The sequence below is a fragment of the Gracilinanus agilis genome, chromosome 5 (genome assembly GCF_016433145.1).
Source record: "Gracilinanus agilis isolate LMUSP501 chromosome 5, AgileGrace, whole genome shotgun sequence".
Classification (NCBI taxonomy): Eukaryota; Metazoa; Chordata; class Mammalia; order Didelphimorphia; family Didelphidae; genus Gracilinanus; species Gracilinanus agilis.
Genome location: NC_058134.1, coordinates 222,753,154 through 222,778,529, shown reverse-complemented (window position 1 = coordinate 222,778,529; position 25,376 = coordinate 222,753,154). Strand labels below are relative to the sequence as shown.

Below are 25,376 nucleotides of genomic sequence, written 5' to 3'. Positions count from 1 at the left end.
ACAGATGAGATGCTGGTTTTCTCTTTTCCTTGTGTCTCTCGGAGAGTCATTTGAGGGTTAAAAGAAGAAGGCTGGGGAATTCTTGGTCCTAATCTGCCCAATGGATTCACTCCAGGTGAGCCCATCCAGCAGCCTGTGAAACCCAAGCCATAGGGCACAGTGAGCAGACAGACAGGCTTTCCCTTCCCTGGCCCTGCCCCTCTCACATTCCTCTATCAGAAGGGCATGCTTAGACTGTGAGCACACCAAGAGCACATTTTCCTGTTCCTGATTTTAATCCCTTCCCCACCTCAGGGCCATCACTAGACCCTTGTAAATCTTGCCCAGGAATCTGCGTTCCAGAGCACTTGTCAGCTTTGGCAGCTGTTAGCATGGGTTGGGCCACACTCTTGGGGTAGGAGAGTGAGGAATTCATGGGAGTGAGGGTGAGTGTAGCAAAGGAAGATGGAGAAAAAGTTCCTAGGCCCATGGTCCTTTGAAAACAATAGCCATCACGTGTTCCCATTGGCCTGGATGGGAAGAGACTAGTTAAAGCGGGGATGGGAGGGGAAGGACAGTGTTTTCTCCCATCTCATAATTTCTTAGTATAGACCAGTGTTGTCAAAGACATAGCACATGTGCAGAACCAACACTCAGGGAGCAGCTCTGTTTCCCCTTCTTCCTAGACCTGAAGGACATTTTTTGCAAGCCCCACCCCTCTGTCCAGCTGCCCAAAGCATGTACTTTCTGCTTCAATTCACTCTGCTAATCTCAGAGCTCACAAACAGCTTGAACTTGCCTTCTGGGAACTCAAACTCAGAAAAAGTTGGCATCAAAGAATAAACTAAGTAGTTTGTAGAGGAGGTTAAGAAAAAGGAAAAAGAGAATGACTGAAAAGTGGGTTTCATCAGATGGTCTTATCATGCAGGGCAGTAATCACAAACCTCTTAGAAGGCTGAGTGATACAAGAAATGTTCTCAGATACCTATGGGGAAGGGGAGGGGAGCAGCTTGTCCCTGCATCCCTCTCTCTTTCTGGTAGCAAACTCTGGTGAACTCTATGCTGTGGTGATGGCGCACGTGCCCACAGAGAGGGCTCTGAGTGCCCCCTGTGGCACACATGCCATAGGTTCGCCACCATGGGCATAGGGCATAATGAGATACCCATGTGGAAAATATCTGGTACACAGATGTCATAGAAACCACTGCCCAATTTACTATGTCAGTGTGTTTTCCCAGGGATCCTGGAGATCATGGGATCACTAATTTAGACCTGAAAAGATTCTGAGGGCCATTTCTAATGTTCCTATTAAAAAGAACAGAAAAAAGGAAAAGGAGGTCCTTAGATCAGAGAAACAGCTAGGAGGGACCTTCAAGACCATATAGATTGTAAACTCTTTGAGGCAGGGAACTATCCATTGTCTCTTTTGGTATCCCACATATTTATTATAGTGCCTGGAACATAGTAGAAGTTATTAAATGTTTGTTGCTTGAAATGGTCAACTTTTCTAGAAACCAAGGTCCAAAGGTAATCATAGATTGAGAGTCATAGGTCATAGGATCATGGATTGAGGGCTGAAAGAGACCTCAGAGGCCCATCTGGTCCAGCCTGCTCATTTTATAAAGGAGGAGACTGAAGCCCAGAGATTATGGAATTTTAGGATCCTAGATCTAGAGCTGGAAGGAATTTCATCTAGTCCCACCCTCTCATGAGGAAAGAGTGGCCTAAGGATAGTGGGAGAGGGAGAAGACTCCTTGAATATAAAGCTGAATGTCATAAAGTATGGTTACAAAACAGGAAAAAGAAGGGTAGAAGAGATACTTAGAAATTGGACAAAATCCCCTCAAAAGCTATTTTAATAATCCAAAAATTAGATATAAAACCTACAACCTCAGATGTCCATCATTCAGCATGTACTTATTAAGTGGTTCCTGTATGCCAGGCATTGTGCCAAGTGATGAAGATATGGGAAAGGTCCAAAAAATGATACTTTCCCTGAAGGAGATCACATTCCGTTGAAGGAAACACATGTAAAAACTTGTACAAAAAAAAAATAGGTGGTAGGATGGATGGATGGATGGATGGAGAGATAGATAAATAAAAAGATAGAGATAGATGGGGAGATAGAGTAGATAGAGACAGAGATAGATAGATAGACAGACTAAACTATAAATAGAAGATACTCTCAGAGAGAATGTTGTCTTCAAATACAGAACATATGGAGAATAAGCAAGGTCAGCTCAAGATCCTACTGTAAGAAGGCTGGTGTTATTAATTGATATTACTGAGACTTGGTAGTATGGACCCTGTTACTAGAATGTGGCTCTGAAAATAGAACTCTTATTGTAAAGGAACAAAATAGGTAAAGGGAGGTAGAGAAGGAGAGTGTGAAATAATATTCTAAACTGATATTACTCGTGTGTGGAAATATGAGAACCAGAGGAGAAAGCATAAACTAAGGCATTTGGATGAAGATCAATGAAAGAAAAAACAAAGGGATTTTGTCAACAAGGTCTACCACAGACTACCTGGACAGAAAGAGTAACTACTAGATGAGATATTTGGGAAACAGCAGCTAACCTGGAATGGAGGCATGATAGAAAGGGATAGGGGCTGGTTTTTCAATTATCCAGACATCTGCTAAATAGATCTCTCATTTTTTCTTTCTTCTTCCCTCTCCCTTTTCTTCTCTTGACTCAAAAGAAGAAAAGCGAATAACTGCTTCTTTGTCTTGCCTCAACGATAGTACAGGGTAAAGATTTCGAGTTTTCAAATCAAAAGTCATGCTGGTTTAAAATTGCAGCTCTGCAATTTTATGACCTTGGATAAGACTTTTCATTGCCTTGGTCCCAGTTCCCTCATTTGTAATGCGAAGGGTTGGACTAGGTAATCTCTAAAGTCTCTTCTATCTCCAAATTGATAATTCTATGAACTGTCATCACTGCTAATGTTCCTTCAGTGCTATTATCAGGCCCTTCTAGAGATGGTATGCTTTTCCGTAGAGCCAGTTCTCCTCTTGCATGACATTCTCCAATAATGGGACATGGACACTAGTATTATTGTGCTCTTTTCCTTATCTCATTTCTCCTATTGGACCAGAAGGAGCCCACTACAACTATTGGATTGCATGTCTCCTCTAGTCTTTGCTGTTTGCACTCTCATCTTGAAAGACATTATTCTCCTTGCCTTGTGCTCTGTGACTAATAAAAAGTTTGCAGAGAGAGGCGAAGATAGAGATACAGATGGATCAGAGATACACACAAAGAAAGAGAGAGAGAGAGAGAGGAGGAGAGGGAGAGAGAGATTTGTCTAGGTCGGTTATGGGCAAACTACGGCTTGCGGGCCAGATGCGGCCCCCTGAAATGTTCTATCAGGCTGCAAGACATTATTCCTAATCTGACGAACACAACGAGTAGGATACAATACAATGAAACTTGGAAAGAGCTGCCTTAGACACAGACTGACAGATGAGAATTTCCTTTCCTTGGGCCCCCTCTTTAAAAAGTTTGCCCATCACTGGGCTAGACCTATGATTAAAATTAATGTAGGAACTCAGGCAGTGAAGAAACTCTCCACCACTTATTGTCCTGGGCTTCTGATTGGTGAGCATTCTTCTTTTCTGGACCAGAAAGACCTTTATACTTCCCAAGTGTCTCCATTCTATACCAAAGTACCAATCCTCCTCACCAAATCCTCCACCCAGTATTCCACATCTCATTCTTAGAAGAGTAATCAAATCAGCCCCACCATTCCTAGGAAGGACATGTCTATCAATTGCCCTGTGGCTTGACTTACCCGCCCTGTGACTTGCCTGGTCCAAAAACTCCACCCTGGCTACCACCCTCTTAGACATTTTGTCTGTCCCAATTAGAATGTAAGCTTCTCAAACGTAGTCTTGCCTTCTGTATTCGTATGCCCTCAATTTGTCAAATGCTATTCATTTCTTTTTTCTCCCTTTCTTTCTTTCAACCATTCTTTCATTTATTCATTGTCCTATAGTCTTCATAAAACTAGCAGAATTGTCTCGCTCTGTAAACCCTCTCTCTAAAGGCTCTAGTTTTTGCCCCAAACCTCCAAAAGCCAAGCTCAGCAAAAACTATCACTTCCCACCAGGCTGAGCCCCAGGTGCCTGAGGTGCCAGGGAGCCTGTTCGTGGTCAGCAGTGGTAAAGTACTTGGTGATTATAGAAGGGGAAACAGTGTGGTGGGAAGGATAGAGAGCTCAGGAAGACCCAGGCCCCAATTCTACCTGTCACCTGCTAATTTTTTTATAACCTTTACTTTCCATCTTATATGGATACTGTGTATTGGTTCCAAGGCAGAAGAGCAGTAAGGGCTTGGCTATAGGGGTTAAGTGACTTGCCCAGGATTACACAGGTAGGAAGTGTATGAGGATAGATTTGAACCCAGGACCTCCTGTCTCCAGGCCTAGCTGTCATTCTACTGAGCCCCTTAGCTGCCCCCTTGCTAAATGTATTTTGTTTGGCACAGGATTGCCCAGGCTTATTATACTCTCCTCTGCTCCATACACTCTGAACTCCAACCCCCCTGGCCTTCTTATAGAAACTTCCATCATCTCCGGCCTGCATGCCTGTGCCCTGTCTGACCCCATCTGCACTGACCCCTCACCTCCACCTCTTAGATTCCTTGATGACTCACCTCAAATCCAGCCTTCTGTGGGAGGTCTTCTTCCCCCCTGCCCCTGTCCACATCGCGCCCGCACCCCGTGCCTTCCCTCTGAGACTGGCATCCATCTACTTAGCATGCGTCTCACATGCCCACAGTCATTTCAACGTTGCCACCTAACTGAGGATGTGAGCTTGAGCCTGGGATGATGTTCTTGTCTTTCTTTGTATCCTCAGTGCTCAGGATACAGTAAATGCTTAATATATCCACTGACTCTCTGCAGATTCAATTTCCTCCCCTATAAAGTAGGAAGGGATAGGGGATAATAATAACACTCACCCACCCCCTGGACTATTGTGGGGATCAACTACGATATTATATAGAGATACAGATAGATTAGACACATACACACACACACACACACACACACACACACACACACACATTCCACCAATGTACATAAATGTCTATACCTGAAGCAACTGGGTGGCTCAGTGGATTGAGAACCAGGCCCGGAGATGGGAGGTCCTGGGTTCAAATCTGGCCTCAAATATTTCCTAGCTGTGTGACCCACTTAACCCCCATTGCTTAGCCTTTGCTGCTCTTCTGCCTTGGAACTACATATATACATAGTATTGATTCTAAGATGTACAGTAAGGTGTTGGGTTTTTTTGAGAGAGACAGAGACAGAGACAGAGAGAAAGAGAGAGAGAGAGAGAGAGAGAAAGAGAGAGAGAGAGAGAGAGAGAGAGAGACAGACAGACAGAGAGAGAGAGAGAGAGACAGACAGAGAGAGACAGAGACACAGACAGAGAGAGAATCTAGCCCTAAGGCACACTGATGTGACTTGGTAAGTAGCTTGGTAAGGAGGTCTGACCTCTAACCACCAACAATTCTCTAACCTCTGAGGATTAGAAATCTGCTCTCAAGGATTCAGCACCTTAAGACCACTTAAGGAAACGAAGATATATACAGAGAGAAAAAGTGTTCCAGGAATGCCACAACCCAAGAGCTAACCTGTTATGCCAAGAAACAGTGTTGCCCGGCTCACTTGCTCTCCTTCCATCCAACTCACACAGAAATAAGTTCAAACAAACTAAACATCATGCTAGAAATCAAGGTTCTTCCTACTCATATGCTTTAAAGGCATCAGCCAAATGGGGGAGAGATTGGGACCCTCCTTGGGGATTTTAGCAGCAGCTGCTGCCTTCCTGCCCCACAGAGCCTGTCTTGATTCTGTGATCTTTGCAGCACCTGAGACCCTCATGCAGGATGCAGAGGGGGACAGAGTAGCATTTTTGTTCAGCCCTTTTGAAGAACCCACCACTGGACCCTCAATGTCTATCGAACTTGGTTGATGTGTTCATGAGTTGGGATGAGTGGCTTTTCCCCTACCTTTTTATTCTTTGTTTTAAGAAATGGTTCTCTGGGTGCAGGAAGGGAAATTGGAAAATTAGGAAGTTGTTGTTGGGAAATTAGATAACATAAAGAAAAGAAAATCAATAAAAAATATTTTAAAATTGAAGAACAACCAACGATGCAATGCTTTATCTAGGGTATCTAGACAAAGCTAGAGTGGGAAAGCTGCCACATTTGCTTTGGTGGCAGTGTTTGTTTGCCTCACCCCTGGGCCATACCCTTAACCTCCTCTTCAGGAAGAGAATCCTTTTCTTTTATCCCACAACCAGAAAAGGAGAGCCAGCTTTGCCAAAGATGATATAAGAAGTATTTGGTACTGGAAATAGAACTCAGAACTCCTGGTTTCTGGCCCTTCATTCCAGCCTCATCCTAGATGATTTCCAACATTATCATCAATATTAATACCAATGTTATTATCCATGATATTTCAATAATATTATGAGAGATATCAACAAGAAATGTTCCCTGTTGGGACAACAGGGAATCTAGCTGGTGCTGGTGTATAATGCAGACTCTGAGGAGGTCTTAGAGGTAAAAAAAATGAGTATCCAGGGGACAGCTAAGTGACACAGAGCATAGAATATCAGGCCTGGAGTCAGAAAGGTCTAGGTTCAAATCTTACCTCAGACATTTCCTAGCTGTGTGTGGCCCTGGCTAAATCACTTAACCCCATTTGCCTAGCCCTTATCTTTTGATCCTAGAGATGTTACTGGGACAGAAAGTTTTAAAAATAAACGAGTGTCCATAAAGGAGAAAAGAAAGTAACACAGATGGTGTTGGAGATTTGTGCCTTCAGGAGATACAACTAATCAGAGTTAACACGTCGCTGAGGCAGCTAGGTGGCCCAAGGGACAGAATACCGCACTCGGAATCAGGAAAGCCAGAGCTGGAATCCTGCCTCACACACAAGCTGAGTGACCTTGGGAGATCACTGAAGTTCTCAGATCTCATGTTTCCTCATTTAGGGAATAGGAGTAATGAGAGGACCTCCCCAACAGGGTTGTTAAAGAGGCTCAAATAAAATAATAGGTGTAAAGTGATTTGTAAACCTTCTAAGTGTGAATTTGATCAATCGGTTAGTGATTGATGGATTAATAGAGGGAAAAGGATTGAGAAATTTTAGAGCACTGTATAAAAGTTGTGTATGTAGGGGGCAGCTGGATGGCTCAGTGGATTGAGAGCCAGGCCTAGAGACGGGAGGTCCTAGGTTCAAATCTGGCCTCAGACACTTCCTAGCTGTGTGACTCTGGGCAAGTCACTTAACCCCCATTGCCTAGCCCTGTAACAAATAAAATTAATATAGAAGGATATATACAAAAAGATATTAGGGTTTAAAAATTTTAAAAAAGTTGTGTATGTACATATATATGTATTTGACATAGATGCATGTATGTGTATGTTGAATTTTCAGGGTGGGAAAAGTAGCATGGCATTTTTTTAAACCCTTACCTTCCATCTTGGAATCAATACTGTGTATTGGTTCTAAGGCAGAAGAGTGGTAAGGGTAGGCAATGGGAGTCAAGTGACTTGCCCAGGGTCACACAGCTAGGAAGGGTCTAAGGTCAGATTTGAATCCAGGGCCTCCCAACTCTAGGCCTGGCTCTCCATCCACTGAGCTACCCAGCTGCCCCCCCAATGGCATTTCTTAAATCTAGAACTCTATCCTTAATTGCTCCCACAGTGGGAGGTCTTATAAATGTCATTATCTCCATTTTACAGATGAACTGAATGAAGCACAGAGAAATTATGTAAGTTATCTAAGATCAAACACCTAATCAATAAAAGAAGGGATAAAACAGTATTTGAGGGGCAGCTGGGTAGCTCAGTGGAATGAGAGTCAGGCCTAGAGACGGGAGGTCCTAGGTTCAAATCTGGCCTCAGTCACTTCCCAGCCGTGTGACCCTGGGCAAGTCACTTGACCCCCATTGCCTACCCTTACCACTCTTCTGCCTTGGAGCCAATACACAGTATTGACTCCAAGACGGAAGGTAAGGGTTTTTAAAAAAAAAAAAAAAAAAAAAAAAAAAACAGTATTTGAACTCAGGTCTTCTGACTCCAATTCTAGGGGTCTTTCCATTGTGCTAAGCTTTCTAGACTTCATTAGGATATTTTAGCATCATCCAGCTATAGGACTTTATAGTTTGGGAACCATAGGGGACCTTAGGGATTACCTAATTCAAGGCTCTCGTTTTATAGGTAGGGAAACTGAGGGGCAGAGAAGGAAAGTGGCTGGTCTGTGGTCATGCAGGTAGCAAGTGGCCGAGTCAGGATTCGAGGCCAGGTCCTCGGGGTGTGACTCGTCCCCTGAGAAGAGCCCCCCGAGAGCACTGCGCTAACGAGATCATCCCCAACTTTCTTAAGGGCCGACGACTGCTTCTGTGCCTCTCGGAAACTGGACGCCGTGGCCACAGAGGCGAAATTCAAGCAGGACCTGGGCTTCCGGATGCTGAACTGTGGACGGACGGACTTAGTAAAGCAGGCGGCGTCCCTGCTGGGACCCGACGGGATCAACACGATGAGCGAGCAGGTACAGTGGTGTCTGAGTGGGAGCAGGGCTTCTGCGGGCGCAGAGGGGAACAGGGACGAGCATGCACACGTGCACATGCGTGTAAACTACACGTGCACACAGCTGTATGAACATGTATCATACGTGTAGTCTGTGTGTATAGATACCTACAAATATGGGTACATGCAGATACGCACGCACAAATCCATACACCGTTACATGTGAATACATATGTTGACATGTTTATACATATATGCAAACACATGTGTGTATATGCAGAGACATAGAAACCCATCTACAGACAGAGACACATATATACATATGTACCATGCACACATAGATCTACAGTTCATGACTCTATAGACATACATGCAGATACATATATTGACATGTGTGTACATGCAGACACACTGAAATTGACACGTGCTGCCACATGGGCATACATGTAGATCTCATTGTGTGTAGATCCAGGTGCATGTATATTGTTAAGGCATACACACATGCATACATATGTAGACACAGAGACACACATACCTAGGAAAGCAAACATACATATGCACATGTGTGCAGATACATAGGCATACCTATTTGGGTGCACTGAGACACATACATACGTATGATCCACATACAAACATATATACTCCTATGGATTGTAGATATACATACACACAGAGACATATTTACAGCTACACATAGACATACAATGCCAGCAGATATAGACACATACATACATACATACATACACATGCAGGCACACTTGGACATGCATGTGAGATGCATGCACACGGGCACGTATAGATACACAGGTGTGTGCATGTACACATAGAGCCACATCGATACACATACACACAGACCCTGACAGGCACACACAGAGCATTTCAGCTCACTGCAGTCACCAGCGTTGGCTCCATCCATTTCCATCCTTGCAGCGATGCCCGGGAGCTCCCCCTGCTGTCTGCGGGGCTGGTCTGGAGGGTCTCCACGGTGAAAGCACGAGGCAGGGCGTCAGTACCGAGGCTTCCCCAGGGTGCTTGGGCATCAGCTTCCCCTTAGGGTCCTCCTTTCCATCCAGGATCTTCCTTACGTCTCATGACAGCTTCAGGGGAGGGTTTGGTTTTAAGTGGGTTGGTTTGTTCATTTCTTTGGCCCAGACTTGCACATCCATTAGTATAATGCACTCTCTCTCTCCCAGTGTAGACGATACCTTGTCTGCACCTTAGAATCTCTGAGAGCTGCCCTGGACCCCGAGAGAGCAAAGCTCACAGCCATTGGGTGTCAGAGGTGGGATTTGAACTCAAGCTCTTTCTCTCACATGGCACAGTGAACATATTCCTATTCTCCTTTTATAGTTGAGGAAAGCTAAGAGGTGAATTCAGTGCCTCTCCCAGAGCCCAGATAGAGAGAAGAATGGAACCTGTGTTTTCTTCCAGTGGGGAAACCCTCTTTACCTACAAGTTGGTACAATTCAACTCTAGGCTTGAAAAGAGCTCTAGAGCTTTGATTCATTAAGGGATTCTCATAGGTTCCCACAGCCAGTCTCAAAGGTGAGACTTGAATTCAAATCTTCCTGACATCAAAGCTAGCTCTCTGAATCTTCTAGTTTTAAGAGAGTTGTCTGGGGCACTGAAAGGTTCAATTACTTTCCCAGGATGTTATGGCCAGTATGTATGAGAGGTGGGATTATAGCCCAAGGCCCCCTGATTCTGAGCCAGCTCACTGTGTACACAATTTATGCTTAGTAAATGTGTGATTGTTGATTGATTGATTAGCTGATCCTTTTACGTGATTAGAGCTGCATCTTCCTTTTCAGGAGTCCCAAATATGAAATTGAAAGGGTCTTGCCTCATGTCTATGATAGAAAACCACTTATTACCCCCTTGGAAAATATCTTTTTGTATTAGTCAGAAGTGAGGCAGAGAGGGGTGAGTCCTTCCACTGCCCTCATCCCTCTTAGACACCCAGAAAGTTTCAGCTGTTAACTATGACTTGGCAAATGACAGGAGAACTGGAGACACGGCAATGGGGTGTCAGTGACTAACTATGACATTACCAGTGAGAGTGGAGAGTCAGGGATACTGCCTGATCTTCCCACCATTGGTGGGTTGATGGAACTCATCGTCATATCTGCCATATGAGTAACTCGGTAGGAGCCGACACGACACAAAGTAGTCCAATAAATGAGACAGGTCAGTACCCTGGAGAGTTCCCTGATTCTGGAATCCCAGAGACTGAGCCCAGGGGTTCAAAGCTTGATTTGACTACTTACTATCTGGGTGAGGTTAGGTAAATTTTGTAAAATGAAAAAAACTAGATGAGAGTTTATTTAGGTAACAAAGCGCATAGAGTGCCGGGCTTGGAGTCAGGAAGTCCTGAGTTCAAATCCTGCCTCGGACAATTCCTAGTTGTGCCACTCTGGGCATGTCTCTTATTCTCTGCCTCAGTTTTCTTATCCGTAAAATGAAAGAGAGAGACTTAATGGCTTCTAAGGTTCCTTCCAACTGTAAGTCTATGATGTTATCATTAAATAATAATATTTATATAAAAATAATAAAATTTATATAATAATAATTAAATAAATAAATGAATGAATCTAAAATTCCTTCTAGCTCAAGCTAGACCTAAGATCCTTTGACTTTTGCACATCATCCTATGATGTCTACAGATACAAGGTATTTCATTGTATTATGTACATATTTTGTATAATAGTAATAATGTTATATGTAACAGTGATTACATATAACAATAATATAATATCTAGTAATGCTATTAACTGTAGCATTATCCAAGGAAAGTAAGGAAGTGATGACACTTTCTAACATTCTCCCTTATTAATAAGGGATGATTCCCATTATTATATGCCTAACATTTATCAAATATGAGAGCAAATGAGGAAATAGCTCTGTCTAATAGATAGATGAGTCACAGCAGTCCATTGGACTGACTTCTAGCATCAGAGAACCAGAGTTCAAATCCTATCTGTCACTTGCCTCCTCAATCCCCTTGGACAAGCCATTTGCCTCTGGGCCTCAGTTTCCTTCTTTGTAAAATGAAGAGGTGGTACAAGAATCACCTTTGAGGTCCCATCTAACTCTAATTCTACAACTCTGTAAATTATGAATAGCCCTAAGGGATCAACTATGATGTTACCAAGAAGCTGGCGAATAGATATCCTGTAATATAGCTAAGGAAGGTGAATGATTCATCCAAGATCACCTAGAAAATCATAAATGTGAAGTGATAAGCCAGGATTCAGTCCTAGGGCTTCAGAAGGTTCTATACCAATCCAGTCAAGTGTATAGCCAGCCCAAGAACCTCAGGTAGTCATACAGTTGCCACAAGCCATTGGTCCTCCGTTTATTTTTGCTGGTGAATGACAATTGTCCAAGCAAGTTGCCATTCTAGGAGTCTCCATGTTTAAATAGCCCCTGTGTCTGTGACACTTGTAAGTTTCCAAAGCACTTTACTTAATCAATAGGCCCTTATTAATCGCTTTCCTTGGCTACCAAGAGCCATTCAAAAATCAAACAAGCCTTGCCCTCAAGGAACTTACAGTCTAAATGTAATAAATGTAGTTGATTAAAGGAGGGAGACAACAATATAATGCATGTCTGCATTATATAAAGAAATAAATACAAGATAAGCAGCTTCATGGTACAGTAAATAGGGTCCTAGACTTGGAGTTGGGAAGACTTGAGTTCAAATCCTGCCAGTAATGCCAATCATATTAAGTGTCTCTACCTCAATTTGCTCTTTCTGCAAAATAAGGATAAAAATAGCCCTTCCTCACTGGGTTGTTGTGAGGACCAAATGAGATAACACATGAAAAGTGCTTTGCAAACCTTATAGTGCTATATAAATACTATTTATTCTTCTGCCTTAGAACCAATACTTAGTATCTATATTAAGACAGAAGGTAAGGGTTTCAGAAAAAGAAATGCTATTCATCATTGTGATTGTTAGTATTAGGGAAGAAGGCACTAACAGCTGAGAGGATTAAAAAGAAGTTTTATGTAGATGATGTGTTTGAACTAAAGCCTGAAGGAAACCAGGAATTTGAAAAGGTACAGTTGAGAAGAGAACACACCCCATCTATAGGGAGGCAATACAAAGAAGGCCTGGGGGCTGGAGATGAGGCATCAGGGCCCTAAAATTGCAAAGGAGCCAGTATGACTGAATCACAAAGTAGCATTTAAGAAGATTAGGAAGTGGGGTGGGTGGAGGTAAGTTGGGGGGATTTTATATTTGATCCTAGAGGGAGCCAGTGGAGTTCATTGATTTTATTGGTGATCATGAGCCAACCTATACTTCAGGAAAATCACTTTAAGAGATGAGCAGAAGATGGATTGGAGTAGAGGAGAGGCTTGGTTAAGCACGGCTGTTTCAGGAGACAGTAATAATCCAGGGGAAAGGTGATCAGGACCTGCTCCAGAGAAGTGGCTGTGTGAGAAAAGATAAGGAGAATTTAGAAAAAGAAACCTGAGATTTGGCAATGGACTCAGCACAGAGGGGAGAGGGAGGAGTTTGGCTGGTTGAGGAAATTTAGAAGAGAGCAAAGTTAATGGGAAAAGTCAAGATTTGTTTCAGAGAGGTTGAGTTTGAGATGTCTAATGGGCAGTTGGTGGTGCAAGTTTGGCACTTAGGAGGGAGGTTAGAGTAGGGTATATAGGTCTGAGAACCATCTGCATAGAGACGGTATATACATGGCAGAGTGCCTGGTTCATAGTAAATGCTTAGTAAATGCTCCATCTGGGGTAGCCAGTGGATATCTCAGTGGATAGAAAGCCAGGCCTAGAGATGGAAGGGCCTGGGTTCAAATGTAGCTTCAGACACTTTCTAAGCTGTGTGACCCTGGGCAAGTCACTTAACCTCAATGACCTACCCCTTACCAATCTTCTTCCTTGGAACTGATACTTAGTATAGTGTCTAAGATAGAAGGTAAAAGTTTAAATAAATAAGCAAATGAATAAATGAATGAATGAATGAATGAATGAGTAAATGAATGAATGAATGAATGAATGAATGAATGAATGAATAAGTGCACCAGCTATCTATCTATCTGGCTTTCTAGATATCATAAGTCCACCCCAGGGGTTGTTAAGATTCCTTTCAATTCAATAAACGTTTATTAAGTGTCTACCATGTGCCAGGCACCCTGCTAAGCACTGGAGATACAAAAAGAGACCAAAAATGTTCCCCTGCCTTCAAGGAGCTTAAAATATTATGAGAAAGACAATGTGCAAACAAATATTTACAAAGTAAACTAGATACAAGATAAATAGGAAATAGTTGAAAGAGAGAAAGCACTAAAGTGAGAGTGAATTTAGAGTTAGATCCCAGGACAGTGCCCTCTGGCACACACTGTTAGATAGATGATGCAAAATAAGGATATTCCTGAGGAACCTGGGGCCACTTGCTTATACTTACACATCAAAGAAGTCAGAATTTGAACCCAGGTCTCCTTTTTAAGATTTATTTAAGATCTAATGGTCTTTGCACCATGCAGATAATCATAGGTATAGAATTAAGATGTACCCTAGAGGCCATCTAGTCCAACCCCCTCCTTTTAAAGATGAGGAATTTGAGGACAAAGGAGGGGAAGTCATTCATAATCACAGCCCTAAAACTGGAACCCCATCACTTTCCAGATGAGGAAACTGAACCTGAGATAGGTTAAGTGAATTGTCCAGAGTCACACAGGGAGTAGAGTGGAATGACTCAACCCTCGAGGAGAATTTGTCTGTGCTTCCTCCTTCAGGACATGCCTCAGAAAGGCCCGAGGGCCCCAAAGAGAACCCAGCTGCCTTTGATTTCATGGTCATGGAGCCCTCAAGTCTGTTAGACATTCAGAAAACCCCAGAAAAGCTTGTGGGCATCCACAGACACTGGGACCCCCCTGTGCTGGAAATGAACTTGCTTTCCTCCAACCTCACAGAAACTCAGCAGTCTCCCTCTCTCTCCATCTCCATTTGTTAACTATCAATCCATTAAAATGCATCTTATATGCCTCTTTCCTCCCAAGAAAACTTCCCTGATGCCCCCAGACATGGCATTACACTTGGCAATTAATTTCTAAGTCATTCTTCCCATATTATTGTGCCTTAGAGCTGTCTGTGCTATATTGGGTCCTGCCTCCCTCCATTAGACTGTAAACTTCTGGAACGCAGGTGTCCCATCTATCTTACCTTGCTCTCCCAGCTCTTATAATTATTGATTAGTGCTTTCCTTCAAGGAATGGAAATTCCTTGAGGGCAGGAATTGGTTCTTTTTGGTCTTTGTATCCCCAGCATTTGTACTGGCAAAGGGTAGGTACTCTATACATTCTTTTTGATTGATCGATTGCTATAACCTCCAATAGAATGCCTTGAGGTCAAGAACTGTTTCATCTTTTGTCTGTGTCTTTGGCACCTGATCCATAATAGCAATAAATGGTTGCTGATGGTCTAGGTGGCCACTGGAATCCCTAGACTGATAAGCCCTAGATTTATTGAATTTTAATCATTATTAAATAGCTTTAATAGTTTCTTAACTTATATATTAAATATTTAATATTAAATAGTTCTTAAAATTTATCCATTTTGATAACAAAGGGCTATGGCTTATACAGCTGCACATTTTAAAATTCAGGCTTTTGGACTTTTAAACCCAGGAAAGTTTAAATAAAAAATACAAAAGCAATAATCCCCAGAACATTTCACATTTATGTGGCCTTTTAAGTTGTACACATCACACACTCATCTCATTTGAATCTCACAAGAACCCTGAGAGGCAGGTGCTATTATTATCCTGACTTTAGAGATGAGGCAATGGAGGCTCAAGGAGGTTAATCTACTTGCCAGAAGTCACACAGCCAGTAAATGTCCGAGGCAGGATTTGAACAGAGGATTTCCTGACTCCCCCGCCCCATGCCTCTCTAAGAAGAGGGGATAAAAGCTGCTTTGTCAGTGTTCTCAGCTCCTTGGTTTGTCACCTGCTACAGGGCATGACCCCACTGATGTACGCCTGTGTCCGAGGGGATGAAGCCATGGTGCAGATGTTGCTGGATGCCGGAGCTGATCTGAATGTGGAGGTGAGCATTCTGTAGGCTTTGTTGCCCCATTAGCCTTGCAGTCCCTCACACAGACTAGGCAGTTATTAAATGTTGATTGAATTAAGTCACTAGAACACTGACGAATGTAATGACCAGCCCTGGTCTAAAAGACCTACAGGCAGAGGTGGTGGACTACATGTACAGAATGAGGCATACATTGTCAGAAACATTCAATGTGTAGGTTTGCCTTTACTCAAATGTATTTCTTTGTGGCAAGGGAAGATTCAATTGGGAAGTGGAAACAATGATTTTAAAAAGTGCATCAGTAAAGAATTTTTTTAGAGAAATAGAAATATGGGTAGAATTGAATGGAAAGAAAACAAGGAAATGGAAAACCCAAGGCTGGCTCATTTCCCCTTAGAGCCCAGAGGGAGGGCGAAGAAACAGAGAGCATGTCCTTCCTACCTAGTGCCTGCTACATCTGTCAGGAGGTTAGCTAGAATGATGCTCTCTTCTAGGCAAGCCATCTGACAGCCCTCCCCAGACAAGCCTGCATGTGTGTTTCATTTATGAACAACTGACTGTAGCCACATGGAATATTTGCTTTCCCTAAGTTTGGCATAAGTATATGCTCATCGCTGCTCTGTCTTCTGGGAAACCAAAATCCCCTCCCCTACCCCACCTCAGTCATTCCTCTGTGACCTTTATGGTATAAGAGAACACAAGTGGAAAAGAAGACCGGTCCCTTGGGCCTTCAGTTGCCCCTTGTTCATCTTCTGATGTTCCTCCCCATCCATGTTGGCTAAGTCAAGATTATAAACTCTTAAAGTTGGCCTTGGGGTACCTGAATGAATCTCTTCATCTTAATGACATCCTGGGTATCCACCAGACCAACTTTCTCCTACCCTCAGACTTCAAAGCCTGGGAAGCTTTGACATCATGACATTAAACAGGCCCCGGGAAATCTCTGGCGCTCCAAAAAGGGTATTGTCGTACTTTCTCAGATGAATGGGTTCCTGGCCTTCTTTTAAACTAGTGGCAAAAAAGAGAATAGTCCCCACTTTGGAGTTCTGCACTCTTCTAGAGTGGAAGCAGGAAGACCCAAAGTGACAGAGAGCCCAGGGTCTTCAGAATTATCAGCGTGATGAAAGTAAATGTTGCTCCAAGGGATTTAGATTCTCTCCCTTTCCACAACCCCTGGGAATCCCCACTGACAGATGTTGGTGCTTTGGAAAGGATTTGGAACCATGAGTTGTGGTCATAATGCTTGGTAGAATTCCTGAGGGCAGGGATTGTTTCATTTTTATCTTTGCATTTCTAGCACTCAGCCCAATGCCTAGCTCTTAAGCGGAACTTAATAAGTATTTGAAGTTTGGACTAGATGGTTTCTGGGATACTTTAGATCCATATTAATGTCACTGATTGAATTTTATCCCTAGCTATCCTCTCCAGCTCCCAGTATAATGCCTTACTAAATTTTTATTCATCGATAATCTGATTTAGTTTGATGAAGGAAATGTGCCCAAGGTGAGAATGCCTCCAAAGTGTTTCTTCGAGTGCCAATTGGCAGAGATCACCAAAACATGCAACAGGCATCAATAATCTCCCAGTCTGCCTTGCTTTGGGGCCCCACATACTGCTTGACTAAAATGAGGTCCATTTGGTATAAGAAATGTTGGTCATGACCCACTTTGAGGAAGATTTATTCATGAAGGGTGAAACAAGACTGAAGTTTGACCAAAGCAGATAGTTATAAGGGAAAGGGATCATCTTCTTCTCCAATCAAAAATGTCATCACCCTATCAGTGGATATTCCCAGGGCCCAAAAGATATTCAGCAGAGGAGTCAGACCCCTTCAGAGTGCTTGGTATCTCAACTTTTCTAGGCTTCACAAACCATCGTGGACTTAAGCAAGAGGCACAACCATAGAATGCCTTCAATAGATGCAGACATTTGGACCTTCAGTGTAGATCAGCCAGATTCTGACTCCAGTGATCTAAGCAACAGACTATAGGAGCCCTCAGCCCTCTGCCATACAGCAGAAATCCACAACGAATTTCTTTTGCTTCTCAGAGTGCATGACAACCCAGAAATAGAGTCTTCCACCGGCCTACCTTCACTGATTTCTCCTACTATCCTGTTTTTCAAACTCCTCAGGAAAGGTAGTGGGTTCCACTCCCAACAAGAGATGTTTATTGATTTCTTCAAGAGGACACAAGGAGAACCCTTCTGACCACTTTATTCCCTCTTTATTCACTCTTTGCTCTTGTACATCCTTAGATGAATAAGTTGTATCTACTACGCAAAAGTCTTTCGAAGATCACCTTGTGGAAATAATTTTAATTTGTTTGTAGGTAATCAGTACTCCTCATAAATATCCATCCGTCCATCCTGAGACCCGCCACTGGACGGCTCTGACATTTGCTGTGTTACATGGACATATTCCTGTAGTTCAGGTATTGCTATATTCTGCTGCCCACATCTAACTTGTAATTTCTCCACTTGCATTACTCCCTCAACTTCCCAATCAGCATGGATTTCTCTGAGGATGTCCATGTTGTTAGTTGTAGTAATATAGTCTATCCATATCAGATGAGTGAAAATAGTATATGTAATTATTGATATTACTTAGCTTTAACCAATATGGAATCACTGCATGCACACACACAATCACTATTATTTTTTTTCACCCTGGAAATATTCTTTCCAATTTCTCCTCTTGATAAGTTACATTTATGTATTTGTTCATTCCATTTTACTAAGTAAAAATAAGAACTCATTATTTTTAATGTACTGGAGCTTCGTTATGTAACTCTCATTCAAAGTATCCTAAAGAATAGGCTTTCAAAGGTGACATTAAGGATATAGCCCCCATTGACTTTATGGCAAAAGTCTCTCACAGACTAGCCCTAGTATTGTTCATCCTCCATGTCCAAAGGCCTCAGGGAACTAGGCACCACAACTATGCCTACAGGATCCTCAGAGAGGATCAAGACAAGAGAAACCCATCTCTAACAGACAAACCAGGATAGATTCCTAGAAGTACCCAGCCCCCAGTGCCAAGCAGCTCTGCTGAAACAACTTCTTGATCTTCTCTCCCTCCCTCAGAAGAAGCCCTGCTTCTCCCTGCCTAAATGTGCTGGCTTGAAGACAGATATACGGGGATAGTGGTAGTGAAATGGTTAATGTTTAACAAGTAGGTCTTCAGAATGTAAGCCTGGCATACTTAAAAAAACAAACAAACAACTCTTGCCTTCCAACTTAGAATCAATTTTGTGTATGGGTTCCAAGACAGAAGAGTGGTAATGGCTAGGCAATGGGGGTTAAGTGACTTGACTCCAGGGTCACACGCCTAGGAATTATCTGAAGTCATAGTTGAACTCAGGACCTTCCATCTCCAGACCTGGATTTTAATCCATTGCCCCCAAGCATGGCCTATTTTTAAGTTAAATTCTCATTATTAACATTTTCTTTAGAGAATCAACAAAATAATAAATCAAGACCTAATTCATAACATTTTTTGATTTCTTACACTGAAAATTTAATGGTTGTCTCTCTGGCTGGTACATGTGGGCTCCAGCACACCCCTGGCTTCTATCTTCATCAGTGCTATTGGCCATAACTGTTCCCAACCCCACTCCCTGCTGCTGTTGCCCTGCCTTTCTTTCTGTGCTAACAGTAACTGTCCCCAGGGGCCATGTAATATAAGCACCTTATAACTTTGAGGTCACACTCTGCTAGGGGAGAGAGGGAAGAGCCTTTGATTCTCTCCTCTGGTACAGACATAGAATGTAAAGCAGTTAGTTTTATATACAGACCAAATAGCAATTTATGGCAAGTGAGTGCTAAGGAAAACAGATTTCTTTTAGCTAGTGCTGTTGATGGACCAACTGGGGAGATGATTTCATGTTACTCAAGAAAGTGTCCATAAGTCACTTGGTGGTGTACCCTTTTGGTATCCTGTGGTGTACCCTCTCAGTCCAAAGCTCTGAATAAGGAAGTGGCAATACTATCTCTGTTTTCAAGGTTCTTCTACTCTAAGTGGAAGAGAAAGAACAAATACATAAGAAACTTAACTCTTTTGGATATGTGTAACATGATGAGGCATAGTGGATAAACATCAGGCTTTGGGGTTAGGTTTTAAGTAATTCTACCTCTTCTTGCCCCAGGCAATTATCTGAAACTATATATAGATTGCAGACTGTTGAATTGGTAGGAGTTTCTTCACCAAAAGTTCCCCACAAGTGAAATCACAAGTCCTGACTGAAAAGTACAGTAATGCCTAGCTGATTTCATGGATGGAAGTCAGCTTTGGAGTCAGGAAAACCTAGGTTCAAGTTGCCTCTCTGAAATATTCACTGCTTGACCCTGGGAAAGTCACTTAATCTTGATGTGTTCTCTATAGCTACCTAGCTTGGAAAACAGTTGATCTCCATTAATAAAGGGAGTTTTCCTACTGAGAGTGCCTTATACCAGTGAAGTCACATGTCTTCCCCCTTCCCCACTAAAAAAATAAATAAGTAGATAAAGAGGAAGATGAAAGAGAGCCTGGGATTACAAACCTTTTTGTTGGCTAATAATTTAATGTAATTATTTGAAAAGTTGCCCTTAGATATCCCAGGAATGTCAGAGCTCAAAAAGACATTAATAACCATCGAGTTCAGAGTTTCTTAATGTTTTTGTGTCCTGGTGAAGCCTATATGGACCCCTTCTCAGAATCATGTCTTAAAATACATAAAAGAAAAGACAGGATTACAAAGGAAATCAATTCTATTGAAATACAGTTGTTTTTTAAATGAGTTCACGAGTTGAGCCTGGGCCAGGAACCCCTAATCTAGTCCCACACCCCATCACTCACTTTTTCATGGATAAAGAAATCAAGAACTACAAATGAGAAGGTGACTTGCTCAAAATGGACAGCAATGGGAGAGCTAATACTGAAACCAGTTCTTCTAAGCCCCCAAGGGCAGTACCCTTTCTGCCATACTTGTTGGCTCCATCCACATTAGGGATGTTCCAGAGAATCCTAATACCTTAACTCTACAGCTGGAAAGGACTTCAGTGGCCATTGAGTCCAACTCCCATTTGACAGTTGAAGAAACTAAGAGAAAGTATGTTTTTTTCTGTATCACACTTGTAGGTAATAAGTAGAACTAGATGATCTCTAAGACCCCTTCCAAATCCAAGATAACTACATAGCTCCTTCTTGGGCCAGTTTGTGGTCATTCTGGTCTTATGTACTGCTAGATGATAATAGAAAATAAAATAATAAAGTTTATCTTCTTTGGTCCAATTATGGCAGTTCCAATTCTGAGGCGAGTAGAATGATGTATGTGAAAAGGAATGAACATCTCACACAACTCTGCTACTTACTATCTGACCTTCTGTAAGGCCTTTACCTCCCTGAGCCTCAGTTTCCTCATCTTTAAAATGGGAAGTGTGGACTAGATGTTCCCTGAAGTCTTTTTAAGTTATAGATCTAGAATTCTGTGTTCTATTTTGCCATGGTCAGATCATTCAAGGATATCGAATGACATAGAGACTTCAGAACTTTGGAGTATATCAGCTCTTACATCTAACCAAAAGGGGGTGGCTACATGGCTCAGTGGACTGAGAGCCATTCCTTGAGATGGGAGGTCCTAGGTTCAAATCTTGCCTTAGACACTTCCTAGCTGTGTGACCCTGGGCAAGGCACTTAACTCCTATTGCTTAGCCCTTGCTGCTCTTCTGCCTTAGAATCAATACTAAATAGTATTGATTCTAAGACAGAAAGTAAGGGTTTTTTAAATAATAATAATAAAATCTAACAAAAAAATAAATAAGAAAGAAGTCAAGGAAATAAATAAAATTGTAGATAAGATAGATATCTAGAGAGAACTAAATGGGAATAAAAAGGAATATTCTTTTTCTCAGCAGTATATGGTACCATTCTCTCAGCATTTCTAAATAACCACTTTCCCTCCACAGCTCTTGCTAGATGCTGGGGCCAAAGTAGAAGGCTCTTTAGACCATGGTGAGGAGAATTATTCAGAAACACCCTTGCAGCTGGCTGCCGCTGTAGGTAAGAAGGAAGGGGTTTTCTTTCTTATTATGGGAGGGTCACATCTCTCCCCTTCCCCACCCCCAACTAAAGTTGGATGTGCTTAGGATGCTATGTTCATCTTCTCTGATAAAAACACACCCTTCTCTGGGCTTGCAGGAAATTTTGAACTGGTTAGTTTGCTGTTGGAGCGAGGAGCCGATCCAATGATAGGAACAATGTACAGGAATGGCATTTCTCCAACCTCCCAGGGCGATATGAATTCTTTCAGCCAGGCTGCAGCCCACGGACACAGGTAGGCTAGGACGACACCAAACTCTAGGCATTCATAAAACGCTGAGAAGCAACCTCAGGGACTTTATACTCCTGTCCTATCCAGACTTAAACTCCATCAACTTTCAACCAAGAGCCAACTTTATGTAGCCTTAGATGGTCCATTGAACTATATATCTTGAGTGGCCTAGCTTTTATGCTTTTTCACATTGACTACATCAGTGTTTCCAGATTTGACCCAAAGAAATTCCCTTTGCATGGTTTAGCCAGAGTGGTTCATATCATCCATCATGAAGAGGATGGAGCCTAATAATAATCATAAAATGGAAGCACCAGTCACTTTTACCCTAATGTATATGGGCATCTGTTTATAAATTTCCTAAATGGGATTTCAAGGACTTAGGACTTTTGCAAATCAAGGAGTGACTCTTTGGAAGGGAATAAAACATAACAATTGGAGACCCTGGCCTCTTAGGGAGAGGACTCAGATCTTAGGAGAAATTGCTTAGCTTCAGTGTTCCAGATAAATTCAAATGGAACCATTCTCCTAGGAGGAGCCATTGTTGATCTAGCCCTCAGAGTCCTTTGCCAGAATCAGTCCCATTCAAGGCCCCCACCTGCCCCTTGAGCTGCTGCTCATAGGCTTCCTCTGCCCCTTCCCCACCTCCCAGTATAGCAGGCCCCTTCTCTGAGTATCTTCCTCTCTCTTGGGCTTGTGATTGACAGGAATGTGTTCCGCAAACTTCTTGCTCAGCCAGAGAAGGAGAAGAGCGACATCCTGTCCCTGGAGGAGATTTTGGCCGAGGGCACTGACTTGGCGGAGACAGCCCCGCCACCCCTGTGCGCCAGCCGCAACAGCAAGGCCAAACTGAAGGCCCTAAGGGAGGCCATGTATCACAGCGCTGAGCATGGCTACGTGGATGTCACAATTGACATAAGGAGCATAGGTTAGTCCTGGTTTCCCTTCCCCATCCCTGGTCTGGCCTCCCTAAAACTGGACCATTCACAGTGTGGTGCCTCCCAGGGGCCAGGCCCTCTAGGTGGGAGCACATGGACTTTGACAGGACTAGAGAAGGCTTCTCGGGGAAGGAAAGCAGCCAAGCCCAGGCAATCATTTCATTATGGTCACTCCCCCCCTAGCCACCAGCATGTCATAGTCAAGAAAAACCACAAATACTTCATCCTCTAATCATTAGAAAACATCTCCCGGGCCATTTCCTCTCTCATCCGACTCCATGATTTGGAGGGTGGCAGGCAAACAAGGATTGACAGTGTGGCCTCATTGGTCTCCACCCACTTGATGCTCATGGTACCAAAGGGCAAGTGAGGGGGGATGACTCCTGCTTAGGACAGTTCATGACACTTCTCCATCTAGGGCATGAGGGAATCAAATTAGGCCACTGAGACCAGCCAAGCTTATGAACATGCCTGCTTCAAAGCCAAAGAGAGACACTGGGATTATCAGAAACCACCGGACCAAGAAAGTGGGAGATACAGCCTCACAGCCCAAGAGAAGGGTGTTGCCTAATGGATGTGAGCTGAGCAAGCTTGCAAAGATTTCTTTCTTTCCTTCTTTTTAAAAAATGTGTATCTTGGGCAAGCTGTGCCCTTTGAAAACTGTCTCTTTCTCTCTGTGTCTCTCTGTGTCTCTCTCTTTCCTCTTTCTCTCTCTGTCCCTCTCTGTCTCTCTCTCTCTGTCTCTCTCTTTCTGTCTCTCTCTCTCTCTTTCTCTCAGATGGCTGAGTTTAACATATGAGAAGCTACATGCGCTTGCATGGAGAAGTCGTTTTGCATGGTTATGCAACTTAGATCCAAATAGGCAGCTTCGTGTGAGATGCTCTCTCCTATCTTTGCCCTTAAATCATAGGTGGATTGTGGGAAGAGGAAAATTGCAACTATCAAATGCTTGGGAGGGTTCTGTTGGGGTTAGGGAAGGAAAAGATGCAACGTTGGATCATAGAAATGTTCTTGACAAATGGAGAAGGGAGGAAAGAGGGTTCAACCCTTCTAACTTCTATTGGAACATTTGTGGAGAAAAATACATATGCATATAAATATAAAATATAATTAAAATATATATCTATATGCATATATGTACATAATACCTCTTCAAGCAAACTGTCTCATTAGCTGGACTCCATACATGATTAAGTCCTATGCCTTGGCACAAATGAACCTCCATCTCAAAAATGAGTTTCAGGAACTCTCCACCACAACATTCTCAATGAGGCCATTGACCTCATTTTCTGTGGGACTACCAAGAAATCAGAAGATGTCAGTAAGCTCCTGGAGTTAGAAGAGACCTTAGGGATATGCCTGTCTATGCCCCACGTTTTACAAGAAAGGACACTAGAGAAAAATAATGACTCAGCAAGGGTCAAACCATAAGTTTATGGCAGAAGCCAAATTAGAGCTCCTTCTTTGTCTCCATTCTTCCTAGGCACAAGAAAGAGCTAGATCCATGTGAGGGCAATGGGGCTGATTACATCAGAGAAGGGAAACTGTAGAATTCCCAGAATCTCAGCATTGTAAGCGACCTGAGTGACCCAGTCTGAATTAGGACAGGATTCTCCTCAGCCATATACTTAAAACAAAGTCAACATGAGTGTCTCTCTCTTTCTCTTTGCTTGACTATCTCAAGTAAGAGGAAGCTCACTAGAGGCAGCCCACTCTCCTTTGGGACAGCTCATTGGCAGAAAGTTGCTTCTGATGTGGAAAGCTGCCGCTTTTGTTCAATAGTTCAATTTTCGCCCAGTGCTTCTCGTCTTGCCTTCTTATGTATCCCTAGGGTTAGCACAGTGCCCAGCATGTAGTAGGCAATTAGAAAATGTTGAACTCATGACCCAAAGTTATGTAGGCAATAAGTGTAAGGCAGAATTCAAATCCAGGATCCTCTGACTCTAAAACATATGTTTTTGCCATGAAACCACATTGCTTCCAAGGTGGAGTGAATGATGGTGTAAAATGTTGCTGAATGAATGCCTCCTAGGTTTCATGAGTTAAAAATCATTGGCTCACAGATTTAAAGTTGGGAGGGATTCTAGAAGTATCCTATCCAACCTCCTCATTTTACAGATAAGGTAACCAAAGCTTAGAGGAGTTGGTTCATTGCCCAGAATTATTTAGGCAATAATTATCCAAGGTAGGATTCAAATCCACATCTTTCTGACTCTAAACAAACACTCTATCCACTATACAACACTTTCTTTCATTCTTATTTATGTCTATTTTGCCTCCTTCATTAGAATGTAAACTCCTGGGGCAGTGAAGTGGCTCAGTAGATAGAAAGCCGGGCCTAGAGTTGAGAGGACCTGGGTTCAAATTTGACCTCAGTCACTTCCTAGCTGTAATTCTGGGCAAGCCACTTGATCCCAGTTGCCTAGCCCTTACCACTTTTCTGCCTTGGAGCTGATACTTAATATCTATTTCAAGACAGAAAGGAAGAGAGAAAGAAAGAAAGAAAGAAAGAAAGAAAGAAAGAAAGAAAGAAAGAAAGAAAGAAAGAAA

At 42.7% G+C, this 25,376-nt stretch overlaps 1 protein-coding gene across 1 annotated transcript in view; it reads left to right on the top strand.

The window, feature by feature from the left end:
• The window catches only part of BTBD11 (BTB domain containing 11), a 334,485-nt gene that overhangs the window by 282,034 nt on the left and 27,075 nt on the right, over positions 1–25,376 (top strand). The window contains exons 5-10 of the mRNA XM_044679134.1: positions 8,385–8,550; positions 15,506–15,595; positions 17,911–18,012; positions 21,524–21,617; positions 21,756–21,891; positions 22,596–22,816. Of these exons, the coding sequence (XP_044535069.1) occupies positions 8,385–8,550; positions 15,506–15,595; positions 17,911–18,012; positions 21,524–21,617; positions 21,756–21,891; positions 22,596–22,816 (809 nt within the window). The remainder of the gene's footprint in view (positions 1–8,384; positions 8,551–15,505; positions 15,596–17,910; positions 18,013–21,523; positions 21,618–21,755; positions 21,892–22,595; positions 22,817–25,376) is intronic.